This window comes from Ambystoma mexicanum, chromosome 10 (assembly GCF_040938575.1).
Source record: "Ambystoma mexicanum isolate Mex_15411 chromosome 10, UKY_AmexF1_1, whole genome shotgun sequence".
NCBI lineage: Eukaryota > Metazoa > Chordata > Amphibia > Caudata > Ambystomatidae > Ambystoma > Ambystoma mexicanum.
In genome coordinates, this window is record NC_090932.1 from 725595337 (window position 1) to 725615511 (window position 20175).

Genomic DNA, 20175 nt, shown 5'->3' on the forward strand with positions numbered 1-20175 from the left:
AGAGTGTGGAGGGCGGAAGAGTGTGGAGGGCGGAAGAGTGTGGAGGGCGGAAGAGTGTGGAGGGCAGAAGAGTGTGGAGGGCAGAAGAGTGTGGAGGGCGGAAGAGTGTGGAGGGGAGGGCGGAAGAGTGTGGAGGGGAGGGCGGAAGAGTGTGGAGGGGAAGGCGGAAGAGTGTGGAGGGGAAGGCGGAAGAGTGTGGAGAGGAAGGCGGAAGAGTGTGGAGGGGAGGGCGGAAGAGTGGAGGGGAGGGCGGAAGAGTGGAGGGGAGGGCGGAAGAGTGTGGAGGGGAGGGCGGAAGAGTGTGGAGGGGAGGGCGGAAGAGTGTGGAGGGGAGGGCGGAAGAGTGTGGAGGGGAGGGAGGAAGAGTGTGGAGGGGAGGGAGGAAGAGTGTGGAGGGGAGGAAGAGTGTGGAGGGGAGGAAGAGTGTGGAGGGGAGGGAGGAAGAGTGTGTGGAGGGCGGTAGAGTGTGGAGAGCGGAAAAGTCTATAACGGACGAATGTAGAGGATTAAGGCGGTGGGCAGATGAGTGTAGAGGGCAGATGAGTGTAGAGGGCAGATGAGTGTAGAGGGCAGATGAGTGTAGAGGGCAGATGAGTGTAGAGGGCAGATGAGTGTAGAGGGCAGACGAGTCTGGAAAACGGATGAGTTTTGAGAACTGATAAGTGTGGACGAGTGTAGAGGATTAATGTGGTTGGCGGATGAATATGGAGAGCCGATGAGTATGAAGGGCGGATGAGTGTAGAGAACCGACGAGTACGGAGAGCGAATGAGTGGGGAGGGCGGACGAGTATAGAGAATGGTTGAGTATGGAGAGCAGAGGAGCGTGGGGAAATGATGAGTGAAGAGAACGGAAGAGAGTACGAGAGTGGAGAACGGAGGAGCCTGCAGAGCGGAAGAGAGTACAGAAGGGAAGAATGAGCAGAGAGGCTGAGTGTGGAGAGAGACGCCGAGTGTGGGGAGAGGCGCCGAGTGTGGGGAGAGGCGCCGAGTGTGGGGAGAGGCGCCGAGTGTGGGGAGAGGCGCCGAGTGTGGGGAGAGGCGCCGAGTGTGGGGAGAGGCGCCGAGTGTGGATGCATACCTCCTATCACACCCCACGCTTACTCTCTCCTTACACCACCATTCAACTAGAACACAGAGATACTATGACACCATTCGGTATAACTGTTCTCATATCAACATCTGCCGCTCACTCCCCATCACTCTAAGCAAACATTGCTGGTCTCACACCCCCAGCCAATCGTTCTCCTCAGGCCTAACGCTGCCACTCTCGGTCTGGATAATTCCAGCCAGATCGAACACATACTCCTGATCTATCAGCCACCACACCTACCGCTAGGAAGAAGCTGCCACAGGAATTCCGCACCAGCTGCACACATACCTGGCGCGCACACGCACCTTTGACTCTCTCCACTCCCTCTACTGACCAGGACTCCGGTTCCCACGGGCGTTCAACCTACCAGCACCTTCAGACCATACCAATGGTATATAAGGCGCTATATAAGTGCAAAATAACATAACATTTCTACCGCGATAAAACTATATAAACGTGGTATGGTTCCAGGCTATTATATTAGCCTCGAACATAAACCCGCTTCACCAAAGTCTTTCTTTTGGCTCAGGTCGGGTTTATTCGCCATTTCTTTTTGTTAAAGTCCTTGTGTTTTACTTTGCACGGTAAAGCAGGTTTGCCTTCTTTGTTCACCGTCTTTTGGCGGGCTTCTCTGAAGAAGCCCTCCTTTTGGCGCCTGGGTGTCTAGGTGGGCTGAATGTGAGGGAGGGGTGTAGTCACCCCCTGCACAGAGTCTCCTTGGAACCCAAGTCACACTTTGCGTCCATTGCTTGGAGGGGTTGTCCGGGCCGGACACCCCCCCTGCTGTGTGATTGACAGCCAGGTTGTGTGAATGGGGGATTTTCACATAAAAGGCAGGAGTCTATGGCTGGAAGTCATCGAGTCGCCACTGGAACTGCAAGGAAGCGAAGAGAAGCGGAGAAGAAGACGGCTGCTGCAACTACCGAGTCCCGGTGAAGCCCTGCTTCAGTCCTGAGCTATCTACCCTTCAACGACAAGAGAAGATCCAGTCCGGAGTCTTCTTCCCTTGAGCCCGGTGGGATCAACCAGCTCACCTTCCACAGTCAGAGGATCCTCTTCTTGGTCGAAATCACTGCACACTGCTGTAGTGGTCCAGATAGCCACCTGAAGAGCCTCTCCTGTTTAAAAGGAGCACACCTTTTATTCACTGTTGCTTTTGCTGCTGCTGGCTTCACCCCTGGGTAGTGCAGATCGCTACAGACGTCCTTCTTGTCCCCACGACTGAAGCTACAGGAACCGTGAGTCTGCAGGAACAACTGCCATAGCACCAGCTCTTCTTCATTCTGAATAAGGTAGTGTGTCCAACTCCGAGGAATTGGGGTGAACCCTTTTCTCCTCACTAAAGGCTTGTCCTCATCTTCCTCCCCTCTTATAACTTTTGCTTCCTTGGTTGACAATATCTAAGTACTCCTGGCAATCTTGAACTGTACTAACCATGTGATCTTCAGCAACAGGAACCCTGTTCCACGTGACACTGGCGCAGGCCTATTGACTTTTATTCACTTGTAGGGAAGTGCCCTCTGATTCTATCTGCCTTGACAAAAGTATTGCCTATGATTTTTATCCCCAACTCTCTTGTGTTGATTTGTGTGCTAAGTGTGTTTCAACTCCGGTAACATTTCTTCCCGCGGGTACGCTTATCTTTAGTAAGAACGAACTGTCATTACTGTCAAAAAGTGATCGCATATGTACCTCTTTTCACAACACCGGTCTGTAAAAACCAAAAGGTACTTCCCTTGAATTGTTCTGCACAAGGGGAATTGGTTGTGTGTAGTGTATTTGAAGTGTGGTTTTAATCTAACAGAAATTAAGTGTTTTGTGAACAGCTGGTTTAAAAATAAATGTACTCTTACATTTTAACCAAAAACCTTGAGTCAGTGTTTGCTTGAGTCACAGTAATTGTAGTCCTTTGTGTAATCTCTACTACTGCTCATTTGATCTTGAGATAAGTCTGGCTGCTCCGCTACTGCTACCACTTTAACAGTGTAGTACAGGCTTGTACCAAAGGTGAACTTGTATTACCACTTGTAGTCTTAAACTTGTAGTCTTAATTGTGTGTAGTGGTCCCTAAGGGCTGCACAGGATTCTGCCTAACACGGACGACGATGAGGACAGGTTAGCCGACCATTTACTCACGGTCGACGACACTACAGAGTCCGGCGATGGTCAAGACCTCAGGCACATGGATGCGGAGTCCAACACTCTATACTTCTTCTCCAGCCTATCCCGCTTAGCTGGCGCCGTGCCAGGGTTTTTAATGAAGGCCAGGCCCTAATCTCAAATATCGTCCAGAAAAGGCACAGCCATGACAGTCTTCCTTTTGACCTCTCGCCTTTGGTACAAGAAGCCCTACTTCTTGGTTTCCTCGGGCACCAGTTGAAATAGCTTACAGACCCTGGCGATCATGGAGTGGAACAATCCCACCTCATGCTGGGTAGAAACCCTGTGCGGAGCACTCAAGTGTGGCGTATCATTGTCTGCAGGGACAAAGTCTTTGTCTTCATCCGTGCTCTTGTCTGTATCAGTCCCATTCTCCGGGTCTGCCGGGTGGACAGGGGGGTAGGGCCCCGATGCAGTGGAGGAGGTGGATATGGGGCCATTAGGTGACGCTTCCTCTTTTTAGACAGAGGCTGATCGGGGCCAAGGGCACTACAGGGGCCGGTGGCATTCTCAGCTGGATCGCCGACACCTGGTTGTGGAGAGATGATCATTTCCAATGAAATGTCCCTCGGCTGCGAGGGCAAAGAAGGAAAACTCGGCCCCACACTGCCATCGCTGTCGTCCTATTTGTCCTCGTGGACCGCATGTATGGACTCAAATCTTTGTCGTCCATGGACGACACCTCCATAGTTTGGAGCAGTGACTGAGAGGACTGTTTCGGAGCCTCCTCGCACCACCCCCCTTTTTCCTCCCTGAGGGTTCTGAACTGGGACATGGGCCGGTGCCTTTATCCAGTCTTGAGTGCCTGCAGTCATTGTCAAGGCATCTGTGGTGGTGTCATGCAGTGGGGGCAGGGACACTGAGCTGCATGAGCCACCCTTGTAGGATCAGTGCCCGTAGATGCTGTGGTAGCATTAGCCATCGATGAAGTAGCCAACAAGGACTTTGTCTGTGCTGGTTGAGCCTGCTTGGGCTGCGTGCACTTCACCTCTATCCTTGGCCTATCGGATTCCTCCCATTAGCCGGGGTGGACAACTTACTTTTTGAAGAGGAGCTCGATGGTAGGCTGGCTATGAAGGCACAAGGTGATGCTGATCGCGCCCTATCCAACCTGGAACCTGCATCAGCGGTGAACCTGGTGGACTCGGACTTGCAGATCTTGGCCTTACCTTGGACCCTCACGCATGGGGCGACCTCAAAGGACTTAGAAGACCGCTTCTCGGACACAATGGTCCTGGACAAGGCATGACCCTGCTCGGAGCATGGGTCAGGGGCCATGCCACCAACCTACTACGCCCATCTTTCGTCGTCGTCTTAGAGAAACCTAGGCATATCTCGACCTCTACTTCCTTATGGTGCAAGTGTAGGCAGTAGAGGCATTGTAGGTGCTTACATTCCATAGCCCGCATTTGGTTCAGGGCGTGAAGAGGGACCCCCCCTCCTCCTCCGTCATGGTCATAGCGCATGAAGTAGGCCCAAGATGGCCTTCTAGAATCTTGACCCTTGAGGGGCGCAGAAACTTCACCAACAACGGATCCCTGTTGCCAGCAGATGAGGAAAAGGGCACACAAGCTCTTTGGAACAAAAATTGAATTTTTCTCATCGAAAAACTCAAAGAAATGTACAAACAGCTCTGAGTTAACTCGGGCACTAACACGGAAGCCTGTGTTGAAATCTGAAGATGGCTGCCAGAGGCGGGCTTAGGGAGAGGACCGTCATTGGATGGGGGCAGTAAGACCCAGAGGACAGTGATTGGTTTAGGAGGAGAAATACAGTTTTAAAGTGAAACTATTTTTTCTTTTACCGAGGATTCCCAGCCTGAGAGGGAATATTCATGAGCATGCAAATTCATGCCAGACCCCATGCTGGAAAACTAGACCAATTGCCTGCACTAGGCGCAACTCTTGTCTAGCAAGGGCCACCATTTACTACACAACCCTCTGCTCTAGCGCAGATGTGCCACCGTCCACCTGTTCCCCATCGGAACGGCAGACCTAATATCTATACTACTACTACTGCCCGATTCAGCATTAATGAGGGTACGTCCTATACACCATAAAACGAGTCCCCCACCCACCCCCGATGCACGGGTACACTCATGTATCCTTTTAGGCAATTCTCCACTTCTTTCGACCTCAGAGTCTTCCTTTACAGACCTGCACTTTCGGTCAGAGTGAAGGCAGCGCCAGACCAGGTGGGCTTTTGGGAAGTGGTGTCCACAAACCTCTTGGCTCGAGCTCTTTGCACTGGCTAACGGATGCTGTCCCGCACTCCTCCGAGAGTACGGCTGGAATTCTCACGCCTCGGTTGAACGGCAAAGATATCTCTCACGGGGGCCTCCAAAAATGTGTTGGTCGCCTCGTAAAACTTACCAAAAAATTACAAAAGTAGTCAAAAAGGAGTGTACACCGGTGCAAGAAGTAATGGTTTTATTTTTGGGGTCCAGATGCAGCTGGAACAGCAAATTGAAACAGAACACTGATCAGAACTGCATGAAAAGGGGCTGTCCAAGAAACGCCCCTAAACGAATTGCTTTTATACAAAAGTAAAGTAATTAGCAGGTTTATAGTGATAATGTCGAAAAAAAAATGTCGACTTACAAAAATGTCAAAAAAATGTTTTCGAAAACAATAATGTTGAAAACCTATACATATAATGAAGAGTCAATTTTTAGAAAAAAAATGTCAAAAAAAGTCATTTAGCACCATCAATAAATACATAAACAAGAAGAGTCCCCCCAACCCCCCTCACCCAACACCCCCCGTCACCCCCCCACCACCCCTCATACTCAACACATTTTAATTATATATTTATTTTTTCTAAAAATTCAAAAAAATTCGACATTATTGGTTTGACATTATTTTCGACATTTTTTTTTTCGACATTTTGACTGTCGACATTATTGCTTTCGACATTATCACTGACCACCTAATTAGCATTTGTGATAGTGCGACATGAAAGAATCTCCCTACACAAAACGGATTGGACTTCGCACTTTGGACCCATACAGAAAAACATACATTGCGATTAATCATTGGATCGATTAACCTTGCCACACCGCCCTCAAGGACAGTGTTGTGACGTCACAATCCACCCCCAATTCCTACAGCACAAAATGATGTGATTGAACTATTTGAGATGACCAGCGGATCTTTAATAATCTGCCCCGGTCGCCTCATCTAGATTCTCATGAGACTGGCTACCCACCAAGACACCATCAGAGCCTTGAACCACGGACATACTGCTACACAAATGTTGCATATCAGGGACACTAAACCTTTTCCCAGGGAAAACTGTCTTCGGATGATTTGAAACTGCTATGGTTCTTGCCGGCTCCATTATTGCATTTCATAAATGATTTTGAATGATAAAATGGTCATGTATTCATTATTTGCTGGCGGAACCTGGGAGCTCTAATCGGTTGACGTCGAAAAATAACCACTGTGTTCTCCTCTTAACGATGGCCTGGGATTGCAGACTCTGCACTAATTCTCCAGCTACAGCGGCCTTTGCCGTGAACAAAATTCTCACACACATTTAAAGGAGAAGCAAGCTTTTAGGGCCCATTTACCGCATTTTATTTTACCATTAAGTCTGATTATAGTTACCCGTGCTTCAGTATTTATAGATTTGTTTAAGCATTTAATTTCACTAGTATCAGAAAGAGCCCCCTCCCTTTTACAGCGCTACTCTTGCAGCGTATAAGTGAATTCCTTCATACTGCGCTCAACTTGCATTGTTATTACAACAAGATAACAACCATATCCTTCTGAGGTCTCAACCTATCCGGAAGCCACACCAAGACAACCTTCCCCTCTTCTCCCACTCCCACCTGTGAAGTATCTGCTTTGTTTGGACAATTCTTTGGCTCCAGAAGATCCAAGAGGGGCCTACCATGATGCTAACCTGCCTGGGGTGAGAGACCTGGTTATGAACACATTGTTTTATCAAGATGTCTTCCTGCTAGGTCTCAGTTTGTACTTTTGTGCCACACTATGTGGCGTGTATCCAAAAGACAGGAGTCAGTAGGAAAAGGTTCTGCTTCCACTGACATGTTAGCGACTCCTAGACCTAAAAACAATGGTATGCAGGAGGACATTATGCAGCAAACTCAGATCAGACAGGTTTACGTCTCTTTTGTAATTAATGATAGCAGAAGGAAAAACATGCCGTTTGGTGCCCCCGGCTTGCCAGTGCCATAGGCAACCCTGGTTTGCCAAGTGCTTGCAATGGCGCTGCACAGTATTATACCAATGTAGACTTTTATGCTATATTTTGATGGGTGTATATAGACCAAGCTATATTTTCTACAGTTTTATGAAATGGTATGAAGTTTCTGTATTTTTGAATGAAATTGACAACATGACAAAATATGAATACATTGATTTAATCTTACTTTTTTGGAGAAACTATGGATTTGAAAATTCATATCTATAACAAGTAATGATTAAAAGGGAATCTGTAATGAAGCTTTTTTCTAATACTTTGTAATAAAACATGCTTTGAATGTAAAGTAATTCAAAAGTAATCAAATGTTCTAAATTGCCTCTGGTAATAAGAAATCCAAAAGTAATATGAACATTAATTTCCATTTTAAATAGTGTATCCTTCTCAAATTACACTTTTCCAACCAGATCTGCTTGTTATTATTTTGATTTATTGACACGTAAATAACAAAATGCACTGGTAAAACAAATGTGTTTGTGCTACAGATTATCCAGGGTAAACGGTAGTGGAGAAGCGTTTTTTTGGTTGCTTTGTGTAGAAAAGGTAGGGATTGGTTGTAACATGTTATTTTGCAAATAAAAGGTAAGGAACAAGTTACTTACCTGTAACTGTTCTCAAGCATGGGTCTGGCATGGATTCACATGCTCATGAATATTCCCCGTCTTCAGGCTGAGAATCCTCGGTAAAGAAACAATCACTTTCAGTTTCATTTCTGAAGTGACTTTCTATTAATAACCAATTACTGGTCTCTCGGTCATACTGCCCCCAGCCAATGACTGCCCTCTACCTAAGACCCTCCTCTGGCAGCCATCTTCAAATTTGGTAGCACATAAAGTGGCAGTAGGACCAAGAGTAGAGCCACAGAGGGGTGGGCGGGAGGGTTCGCATGTGAATCCATGCCAGACCCATGCTGGAGAACAACAGTTACAGGTGACTAACTTGTTCCTTCTACAGCATGGGGTCTGGCATAGATTCACATGCTCATGAATATAAGAATACATAGCAGTACACATGCACAACCACAGGAGGTGGCAAGGATCAACATTAAGCATTACAACAACTCAACATTAAGTATCTCTTACCTCCTCACCAGGCTCACTTTAAGCGAACAGGTTGCGCAGCATTGCCTGGCCGACTCTGGACTCCTCCCTGGAATCCCAGTCGACGCAGTAAAATCCCGTGAAGGTGTGTCGACCTCCATGTAGCAGCCCTGCAGATGTCGAGCAGGGGCACACCAGACAGGAACGCCGTGGTAGCAGCGATCGCTCTGGTTGAATGGGCTCTCAGACGGCCGGGCAATGGTCGGTTTCCCAACCAGTGACAGTGCATTATACAGCCGGAGAGCCATCTGGAAATGGAAGCCTTAGAGAGGGCCTTCCCTTGGTTCACAGGTCCAAAGTTCACAAACTGTGATGTCATCCGAAAACTCTTTGTGCGGTAGACGTAGAACTTCAGCGCTCTAGCCACATCCAGCGGGTGCAAAGTCCTCTCAGCCGGCGACGAAGGCGATGGGAAGAAAACAGGTAACACCAAGGGCTCGTTGAGGTGGAAGTCCGATGACACCTTGGGCATGAAGGAGGGGTGCGTCCTCAGCACCACCCTCGTCTCGTGGATTGTCAGGTATGGAGGTTTACAGGAGAGGGCCTGGATCTCTCCCACTCGTCGTGCAGAGGTGATGGCCAGCAGAAACGCTGCCTTCCACGACAGGAAGGTCATAGGTGCCGAATGCAGAGGCTCGAATGGCGGCCCCATGAGCCTGGACAGCACCACGTTGAGCTCCCACGCCGGGGCCGGAGCCTTCACCGGCAGGAATGACCAGAACAGTCCCTTCATAAACTCCTTCACCAGGTGATGGGACCACAGCGATGATCGCCCCAGAGTCCTGGTGTGGCGGGAAATCGCTGCAAGATGGAGGCATGAGCCAGGCCCGCCTTGGCCAGCAACAGTAGGTACGGCAGCACTTGAGGCAGCACTTGAGGGGCTGTAATCCGCAGAGGGTTAATCTTCTGTGCGCGGCACCAGACAGAGAACCTCTTCCAATTGTGTCCATAGCACTTGACGCCCAGGCCTTTGCAAGCACCTCCTTGCAGTCCGCTGGGATATCGTACCCTCCAAACTATAGCGCTGCAGGAGCCAGGCTTGCAAGTTCAAAGACGCCGGATCATGGTGGAGGATGGCGCCTCCTTCTCTGACGAGAAGATCTGCGTCCGTCGGCAGTTTGAAATATCCAGAAGGTCCGGGAACCAGATCTGCCTCGGCCACGCCGGTGCGACGAGGATCATCATACACCGGGACAGTTTGAGTTGGTTGTTGAGTCGCAACGGCAACAGTGGGAACCCATAAAGGAACAGGCCGTCCGAGGGGAAAAGGCATCATCCATGCTCCCCGGTTGGGGAAACCTGCTGGCGAACCTCTGGCATTTGGTGTTCGTCGCCAATAGGTCGATCTGGAGATTGCCCCATCGTCGGATAAGGAGATCCACTTGATCCTGCTGCAGTTCCCACTCGTGGCACGAGCGCAGCTACCTGCTGAGTGCATCAGCAATGGTGTTTTTTATTCCCGTCAGGTGGAAGGGTTCCAGAAACATCCCTTGGGCGATGGCCCAATGCCACAGATCCAGGGCTTCCTTGGATAGGGCTGGGGATCTGGTGCCTCCCTGCTTCCGGATGTAGAATATCGTGGTGGTGGTGTTGTCAGTGAAGATCCTCACCACCTTGCCCTTGAGGGATGGAAGGAACGACCTGAGAGCACAGAACACGGCTCAGAGCTCCAGGACATTGATGTGTAGTGACCTCTCCTCCGGGAGCCAAAGGCCTCTTGCGCGTAGATCTCCGGAGTGAGCTCCCTATCCCTCCAGGGAGGCGTCCGTCGTCACCGTTTCCTGCTAGGCCGGGGTCTGGAAGTTCATGCCCGCCGCCAGATGGCACGGGTGCCCAACCACCGGATCGCTTGGCGGAAGTTCTTGCTGAGTGGGATCCTGTCTTCGAAGTTGCCCGTTGCTTGCAACCAACAGGCGTCAAGGAACTCCTGCAGTGGCTGCATCCGCAGTCTGCACAGGCGCACGACGTAGATGCAGGAGGACATCATGCCGAGCAGGGACTTGACGGATCTCACCTTGGCCACGTCCATGGCCGACAGCCATTGCACCTTGCCTAGGATGGCCTTCGTCCTTTCCTCCGACGGTGAGGCCAATCGCGGCACTGTGTCGAGCGTGGCTCCCAGGAACAGGGCGACTTGTGACGGTACCAGATGGGATTTTGCGAAGTTGATCGGCTGAGGCAGTCGTCCAGGTATGGGTAGATGTGGATCCCCTGCAGGCGCACCCGCGCCGCCACTGGTGCCAGGCACTTGAACACCCTGGGGGCCGACTTCAGTCCGAAGGGAAGGGCCTTGAACTGATAGTGCCGCCCTTGGACCACGAATCGCAGGAACTTTCGATGTCCTTTCAGGATGGGGATGTGAAAGTAGGCATCTTCCAAGTCCAGCGACGATAGGAAGTCGCCTTCCTCCAGCTTTCCCAGCACGTGCTGGAGGGTGACCATCCAGAACTTCTGGGACCTGATGTACTTGTTTAGACGACGAAGGTCCAGGATGGGTCGCCAACCGCCGGTCTTTTTCCTTACGAGGAAGTAACGCGAGTATACTCCAGAGCCCCGGAGCCTCTTTGGGACGAGTTCGATGGCTCCCTTTTTTTTTTTTTTTTTTTAGCATCGCTCGAACCTCCAGTAGCAGTTGCGGGACATGGTTTTCCTTCATGGCCACAGGTGGAATACGGGGACACTTCCTTAGAAATTCCAGGGTGTGCCCGTGGGCCAGTGGATCCAGCACCCAACGGCCGGTGGAGATGGACTCCCACACGCTGACTAAGTTCGCCAGCCGGCCTCCCATCGGGGTGCTTAGGTGGGGGCCCGACGCTACGGCCGGTTCAGTCCTGCTTGGCCGTGGTCTTGCCGCCTTGGCCTCCCTGGCGACGACGAGGTGCCCCTGTCTTGCTACGTCCTCTGTAGGCCTCCTGCGACGTGAACGGGCCGCCGGGCGGTACGAAGAGGAGCCGCCACCAAATCCTTTGGAGGCACACTGCTTGCCTCCGGCGTTCCGAAAGGGCGGCCGTCGCTGTTGAAGAACACCCAAGGCCCGAGCCGTCTCTGTGTCCGCCTTGATGGCCTGCAGTGACTCGTCCACTGCCTTGCCGAACAGGTTGTTCCTGTCGAAGGGCATGTCCAAACGTCCTGGCGGAAATCGGTTGCCTTGAGCCAGCCGCACCGACAAAGGCAAACGCTGTTGCCCATCTGGCAAAAACCAGCATCAGCGACGTCCGTGGCCACCATGATGGCGTGGTCCGACGCCCCCTTGCCCTCCTGTAGGATCTCTAGGGCCTCAGCCCTCTTGTCGTCCGGGAGGAAGTTCATCAGGGGAGCAATCTTAAACCAGAGCTCCCTGTCGTAGCGTGCCACAATTGCGAGGGCGTTGGCCGCCATAATCATCGTCATCGCCTCGGACGAGATGACGCGTCGCCCCATAGTGTCCAGTTTCTTTCCCTCGCCATCCGGCGGGGAAGCCGAGGTTGAAGCCGTCGCCCCCGCCGCTTTCTTCTTGACCGCCGCCGAGACAACCGAATTCGGGGATGGCTGCGCCCTAAGGCACATGGGGGTAGAATCCGGGACCCGGTACTTTTTCTTGTACCGGTCCCTCTTAGCAGGAGCCGTGGACGGGTTCTTCAGGAGCATGACCCCTCATCCCAGATGTCGTCCAGCAGTGGAACTGAGAGGACTGTCTTCCTCTTGGCTTCACGCCGTTGGTAGAGGAAGCCTTGCTTCTTCTGTCTTCAGGGCAGAGCTGGAAGAGCTCAGATGCCCTGGCGATCATGGCGTGGAAGGAGACAATTTCGTCGGGAGGGAAATCCCGAGCGGGTGGTGATGGAAGATCCATTCCGTCGTCACCTCAGTCGTCCATCTCTGTTGTCGCTGTCTCCGTTCCTGTATCATCCCTCAGAACGGGGGGGGGAAAGACATGAGGGCTGTGAGGGCCGTGCCGGCTGGAAAGGAGGGGGGGGTTGTATTCTCCTCCGCTTGTTTGGTAGACTCTTCGACGGTCCAGGCTTCGCTGGATCGTCCGTTGGGGGTAAGGACAACCTTGTCCTTATCTCCGTAAACAAGGCATGAATCGCCATCAAGATAGCCCCTGAGTTGTCTTGTGGTGTCAACAACGGTTGCGACGGTTGGGGGGTAGGATCCGTGCCCTCCATGGCACGCGGTTCCCCGTCGGCACCACTGTTGCTTTCTTCGTCCGCCTCATCAGGATCCCTCCCGTGGGTCCAGACCTCCTCGAACTTCTTGTCCAGGATCTTTGCAACGCCAGCCAGTTCCTCCACGGAGGCGGAATCTGTGTCCGTAATGGCCACCGGGCCCCCCTCCCTATGTTTCCGCCCATGGTTTCACGGGGGTCTTATCGATTGGCTGAAAAGAGGATTCCCACCGCGGTGGCAGGGAAACTCTAGGCCCCGAGGTCGCCTCCAGTGGGGTAGCCTCCGTAGGCTTCGCCATGGCCGCCACAACACCCTCGATAGAGGCCTTAACCGGATGAATCTGGGGTTTCGTGACCTTGGATAGGCTTGAGGCCTTCATCTTGGTGGGAGGGTCGCCGCCTCGCTCCCCCGAAGCTTGCCCGGGTTCTCCAACTTTCTTTTCCCGGAGCCAGAGCGTTGGCTCGTGGTTGATGGAGTTGGTGATAATGCACCCTGCCTGACAACCGAGGAGCCCGACCGATCAGGGCTCCCGGTGCCCGTGGAGTCGCAGTGCTTTGCCTTTTGTTGGGCCCCCCCTCACCGGGGCGCCCTCAAAGGTCTTAGAAGACCGCTCGGACTTCTTCTTCTCACCCGTTGCTGGGCTCTTCCCTTCCAGCCAGTTGGTGAGGCGGGTACGACGATCCCTCATCGTCCGCTCGGACATGTTCTTGCAAAACACACAGTCCTTCTCCACATGCGTTTTGTCTTCGTGAAGGCAGTAGAGTCATCGGGAATGCTCATCCTCCTTGAAGACATTTTGTAGTCCACATCCAGGGCAGCTCATGAAGAGCTTGGGTCCGGGCGTCGTGTTTCCTTTTTCCTGGGCCATGTCCACGCGGGGTAGTCCTCAAAGATCTTCCGGAATCCAGCGAGAAGAGAAACTCAATGAAAAACTTCGCCCTTGAGGGGCGTAGAAAATTCTGAAACGGGTCCCCGTTAATTGGAAGTAGAATCGGTGGAGCTTGAGGCTCGATTGACCGAAAAAAATGAGGTTAAACTCTTTGCAAAATCGCAAAACGCAGTAAAAGCTTGAGAGCAATAGCACGAGGACTCCCAACTCTTGAACGTGCGGTAAAAATCTGAAGATGGCTGCCAGAGGAGGGGCTTAGGTAGAGGGCAGTCATTGGCTGTGGGCAGTATGACCCAGAGACCAGTGATTGGTTATTAGTAGAAAGACAGTTCAGAAACGAAACTGAAACTGATTTTTTCTTTACCGAGGATTCCCAGCCTGACGACAGGGAATATTCATGAGCATGTGAATCCATGCCAGACCCCATGCTGGAGAAATGCTAGTAGTAACATGTTAACTGAAGTCGGGTAATTTGCAAAATAATGTAATACATCAATGTTGTAAAATACCTGAACGAGGCGACATGTCTGCATAAAAAAAAAAAAAAAATTACTGCTGTCTTTACCAATGCGTATTAAAAATGATTACCATACCAACCTGTTCTGTTGTCATTTGCACAGCAGGAAGACTCGGGGCACCATAACTTGGACCTGCTCTCTCAGAAACCCAGCTCGATTCAAAACTAAATTGTGAACCTAATTTCAAAGAAAAGAATTAGACATGAAATCCATGAAAACAAAACCACATGGTCAAATGATATTGATTGTCTCAATTCTACTAGTCAATGTGAGAATTAAGAAAAAAGAAAAATGTATTTGTGCATCACTTAACTCTCAACTGATTCAGAGTTGACCATCATCTTCCCAGTCTCTCCCAGAGAGTTCCCTCCCAATAAAAGTACTTCAAGGGAATTGCCCCTTGGTTGACGCAAATGTTTACGAACATAAGAAAGAAAACATTGAAAGAAAACATTTGTTTGTGGATGGATGTTGGATCCTGTGACACCTATAAATTCATTAAGAGTTTTACAGAACATGTTAAGGCTCATTTAAATCACCAGATATTCTGTCCCATATCAGAATTAAGTAAAACGTAAAGGAAAGACATTTAAAAAAAATTACAATTCTTTTTAATGTCTACCAAAAAACTCAGTTCTGAAGTGGCACCAACCCTGGAGCATACATCTACTGTTAATGTCCTTTCTAAATATGACATGCATTACTTACCGTAATAGCATTTCTGATGATTGTAATTGCTTAGATTCACATGCTGTGCATATGGTCCGACATCCAGTGGTAACCACGGAGTATTGCATTTTGTCTTTCGGGGACAAAAAGGGGACGTCGGCATAGGCGTGTCTGAAACACTATCCCTATCGTGACGTGTGTAGTACCCAAAATCCCTCACACGCCGAGGTCAATCCAATGGTATTTTTTCTGCTATGAGGGAGCCCAAGGCTATAGTGAGTGAGTACATAAAGAGAGAAAGTAGTAAGATGTCTATGTTCCTTCCACCCCGAGCGGGGCGGTAGGGAGGGCGCATGTAAATCTAAGCAGATACAATCGTCAAAAATGCTATTACGGTAAGTAATACATGTCTTCTGATGCTTGTTAATCTGCTTAGAATCACATGCTGTGCATAGACTAGCGAGCAGTACCCGGAGTTGGAGGTGGCTTGTGAGAAGGAACAGTAGAGAAAAGATGTCTTACTACTGCTTGTCCCACCTGAGAATCAGCCCTAGAATGAGTGTCTAGGCAATAGTGTTTTGTAAAGGTGTGTACAGAACTCCATGTTGCTGCTTTGCAAATGGACTCAAGAGCAACATTTGCAATGAATGCTATGGATGCCCCAGTGCCTAGAGTAGTGTGTGCTCTAGGCTTGAAGGGCAGTTCTCTCTTAGCAAGAGTGTAACACAGTGTGATGCATTTGACAATCCACCCTGAGATAGTTGATTTAGAGACCGGATCCACTTCTCTACCAGCTGCCACTGAAACGAAGAATTGTTTAGTCTTCCTTAATGGTTTAGTTTTTTTCCAGGTAAAACATGACAGCCCTGCACACGTCTAGTGTGTGAAAGCTTCTTTTGGCCATTTTAGTAGGGTTCTGGAAGAAAGTGGGTAGTTCGATTGACTGGTTCACATGGAACTTCAAAGATGAATTTAGGCACAAACCTGGGATGTGTGCGCAGGACTACCTTAACTTTGTGGACTGTGACAAAGGGGTCTAAAACCGAAAGAGCCTGTAGTTCGCTAACCCTTCTGATGGAAGTGATAGCCACTAGGAAGGCTGTTTTATAAGTCAGGTCTTTCAGACTAACTGTATGCATAGGCTCGAAGGGAGCTCCCATGAGCCTGGTCAAAACCACATTCAGATCCCATCCAGGGGCTGGGTGAGAGATGGGAGGATAAATCCTCTTAACCCCTTCCATAAAGGCTTTAATCACCAGTATTTTTGTTGTGATGTGGTGTAGGCTGACAGAGCAGCCAGATGAACCTTTAGGGAATTGAAGACTAACCCAGAGTCCAACAGGTGGGTTAGATACAACACAATGGGCCTCATTACACGGAATGCGGTAAGGGTTTACCGGTAAGGGCACCAGTACCGGTAAACCCTTACAGCCTTACTACGAGGTCCCTTTGCGGGACCCGACCTCAACGGCTGGTTTTACCAGCCGTTAAGGAACGGGCCCGCAAAGGGACCTTGGTGCTAATTACGGTACTGCAATTTGCAGTACCGTAATTTGCTCCTTCCCCATTCCCATTGAGCCCTATGGGGGCAAAAATGGGAATGACGAAGTGCCTTGGTGAATGGGGAATTACCGCCCCCGCTCACCTTGGAGTAGGGTGGTAATTCCGCCATCCACCAAGGCAGACACGATAAAAAACTGAGGCCCCCTTGTGTGAGGGTGAGCAATCGATGGGATTGACGCCCTTGGAATTGCACCAGATGACAAAACGTTTCCACTTGCTAGCACAGCAATAACGTGCATTAGGTTTTCTCGCTTCCCTGAGCATGTCCATGCACCTCTGAAAGAGTAGCAGGTGTCCAAACTCTATGATCTCAGGAGCCAGGCTGCTAAGTTCAGAGTTTGTGGGCACGGGTGTAGGGTCTCCCCCCTGTCCTGAGACAACATGTTGTACGGGCAGGGCAGCTTGACTGGTGGGGAGAGGGACATTTCCATCAGGTGAGCGAACCAGGGTTGGCGGGCCCACATGGGGGCCACCAGTATTATGGTAACTGGTTCCTGGTGCATCTTGTGCACTATCTTGTTTAGAAGGGGAGTCGGGGGGGGGGGGGTGGAAAGCGTAGACAAATTTCCCCAACCAAGTTATCCAGAGACTTTTCCCCTTGGATCGGTTCTGGGGGTACCTGGAGGCGTAGTCTCGGCATTGGGCGTTCTCCCGAGTAGCGAACAGGTCGATCTCTGGGAACCCCCATTCTGCGAAGACGTTGGACACAATGTCTTTGTGCAGTCGCCATTCGTATTCTTCTGGCAGAGGAAAATCTCTGCGGAGTAGGTCTGCTAGAATATTGAGTTCCCCTGGAACATGTTGGGACAACAAAAGCATCCTGTGTTTGAGAGCCCATATCCAAATGTTTTGGGACAGCTTGGATAGCCCTGGAGAGTGAGTGCCCCCCTGTTTGTTCAAGTAATACATTGCTGTAGTGCTGTCAGTTAAGATCAGCACTGTCTTCCCTTGCAGTTGCACCTGAAAGGCTTTCAATGCTTTGAACACCGCCAATAGCTCCAGTAAGTTTATATGGTTGGATGCTACTTGAGGGGACCACACTTCGTGTGCTGTCTGCTGAAGCAGGTGAGCCATCCACCCTGCGAGAGATGCGTCTGTCGTGAGAGTGGCTTCCACTGCAGGGGTCTTCCCCTTCAAGAGGTTTTCCCTCGACCACCACTGCAGAGAGAGAACGAGGGCTGGCGAGACAACTACCAGATCTTCCCATTGTCCGCTGGCCTGACACCACTGGCTGTTGAGCCACTCTTGCATGGGACGCATGCACAGCCGCGTGTGGGGAACCAAGTATATACATGGCGCCATCATCCCTAGCAAACGCATGGCATTGCGTACCGTCACCTCCCGACTGGCTACATATTGAGGAATCTGAGAGAGCATGTTCTGAACCCTCTCGCTGGAGAGTAAGACAAGACCGTCTTCCGTCCGAATGAGCGCTCCCAGAAATTATTTTACTTGGATGGGGACTAAGCTGGATTTCTTTTCGTTGATTGAAAAACCCACGCTGAAGGAGATCTACTGTTTTTTGGGTGTTCGAAAAACGAGCGTCGAACGAGTCGCCCGTAATGAGCCAGTCGTCGAGGTAAGGGTAAACTGGGACTGATAGTCTGCGCAGGTACGCTGCTGCCACTGCCAGGACTTTGGTAAACGCCCTTGGCCCCGAGGCGATGCCGAGGGGAGTACCTTGAATTGGTAATGCCTGTCCTCTGCCATGAACCTTAGATATTTCCTGTGTGCTGGCAACATTGAAATATGAAAGTATGCATCTTTCATGTCCAATGTTGCCATGAAGTCCCTTTGTTTCAGCAATGGGATCACCAACTCCTGTACTGTTACCATGCAAAACTTCTGGGGTTTTATAAACTTGTTCGCTGGGTGCAGATCTAGAACAGGACGCATGGTGAGATCCTTTTTGGGTACAAGGAAGTACACCGAATAAATACCCTCATTTACCTGAAGAATAAGGACGGCTTCTATGGCGTCCTTTGCCAGCAGTGCTTCCACCTCTTGGATCAGGATTTCTAGATAGTCCGGTGAAAGGCGCTGTGAGTGTGGCGGTCTGAACTGTGGAGGTCGGGCGAATTCAACGCAATAACTTTGGGCGACCGTCTTGAAGACCCGCTGGTCGGAAGTTATCCCTCTCCCATGCCTTGAGGAAAGATGTTAATCGCCCCCCGACCAGGGAGACATGGGAGAGGACCTGGATTGGTTGTCATTTCTGACCAGAGGCTGGCGCTCCTCTGGGATTGGGGCCTCTGCCTCTACCTTTGCCACGTTTCTGACCCCTTGAGGGGTAGTAATTGGGGCTTCCAGATGTTTGATTCGTGTTGAAGTTACCCGTGCCGTAGTTGTTCTGACCAGCACAGGCTTGTCCTCGAAAGGACTGTCGAGAATTATTACCCCTCTGCGAGGAGGGTGTCTGTGTAATTTGGTGCAAGGACCTTATAGTCTCATGCTCCTTCTTGGCTGTCTCCAATGCTTCATCCACTGTTTTCCCGAAGAGGTTAGTCTCCTCAATAGGTTTATTAATGAGGGAGGCCTGTTTCTCCGGTCTGAAGCCCGATGTACGCAGCCATGCCTGTCTTTTGAGAAGAGTACCTTGTGCAAAAGACCTGCCTTCTGTTTCTTCAGTGTCCAGGGTGTTCTTCACCACATTCTGGTTAACGAGTCTTCCCTCCAAAACAATGGCGAAAAGCTTTGTTCTGGCGGGTTCAGAAAGGAACAAGTTACTTACCTGTAACTGTTGTTCTCCAGCATGGGTCTGGCATGGATCCACATGCTCATGAACATTCCCCGTCGTCAGGCTGGGAATCCTTGGTAAAGAAAAAATCAGTATCAGTTTCGTTTCTGATCTGTCTTTTAGTAGTAACCAATCACTGATCTCTGGGTCATACTACCCCCAGCCAATGACTGCCCTCTCCTTAAGCCCCTCCCCTGGCAGCCATCCTCAGATTTAGTAGCACCTAAAGTGGCAGTATGACCAAGTGAAGAGCCGCAGAGGGGAAGAACGGAGGGTTCGCATGTGAATCCATGCCAGACCCAGGCTGGAGAACAACTGTTACAGGTAAGTAACTTGTTCCTTCTCCAGCATGGAGTCTGGCATGGATTCACATGCTCATGAATATAAGAATACATAGCAGTACACACATGCACAACCACGGGAGGTGGCAAAAGGCTCAACATTAAGCAACTCTTACCTCCTCACCAGGCCCACCTTCAGGCGAACAGGTTGCACAGCACTGCTTGGCCGACTCTGGACTCCTCCCTGGAATCCCGGTCGACACAGTAGAATCTCGTGAAAGTGTGCGTCGACCTCCACGTAGCAGCCCTGCAGATGTCCAGCAGGGGCACACCAGACAAGAACGCCGTAGTAGCAGCAACCGTGCTGGTCGAATGGGCTCTCGGACGCCCGGGCAACGGTCGGTTGGCCAACCGATGACAGTGCATGATGCAGCCAGAGAGCCATCTGGAAATGGAAGCCTTCGAGAGAGCCTTCCCTTGGTTCACAGGTCCAAAGTTCACAAACAGCTGTGATGTCTTCCGAAAAACTCTTTGTTCGGTCCACGTAGAACTTAAGCGCTCTAGCTACATCCACCGAGTGCAAAGTCCTCTCGGCCGGCGACGAAGGCAATGGAAAGAAAACTGGCAACACCAAGGGCTCGTTAAGATGGAAGTCCGACGGCACCTTGGGCATGAAGGAGGAATGCGTCCTAAGCACCACCCTCGTATCATGAAAAGTCAAGTATGGAGGCTTGCAGGATAGGGCCTGAATCTCTCCCACCCGTCCTGGGGAGGTGATGGCCACAAGGAACGCTGT

At 50.6% G+C, this 20175-nt stretch overlaps 1 protein-coding gene across 3 annotated transcripts in view; it reads right to left on the minus strand.

Annotated features, from left to right (window-relative positions):
* The window catches only part of HLTF (helicase like transcription factor), a 1760895-nt gene that overhangs the window by 1441091 nt on the left and 299629 nt on the right, over positions 1–20175 (minus strand). For all 3 annotated transcript variants that reach the window (XM_069618321.1, XM_069618322.1, XM_069618323.1), the window contains exon 6: positions 14209–14306. In XM_069618321.1, coding sequence (XP_069474422.1) covers positions 14209–14306 — 98 coding nt within the window. The remainder of the gene's footprint in view (positions 1–14208; positions 14307–20175) is intronic.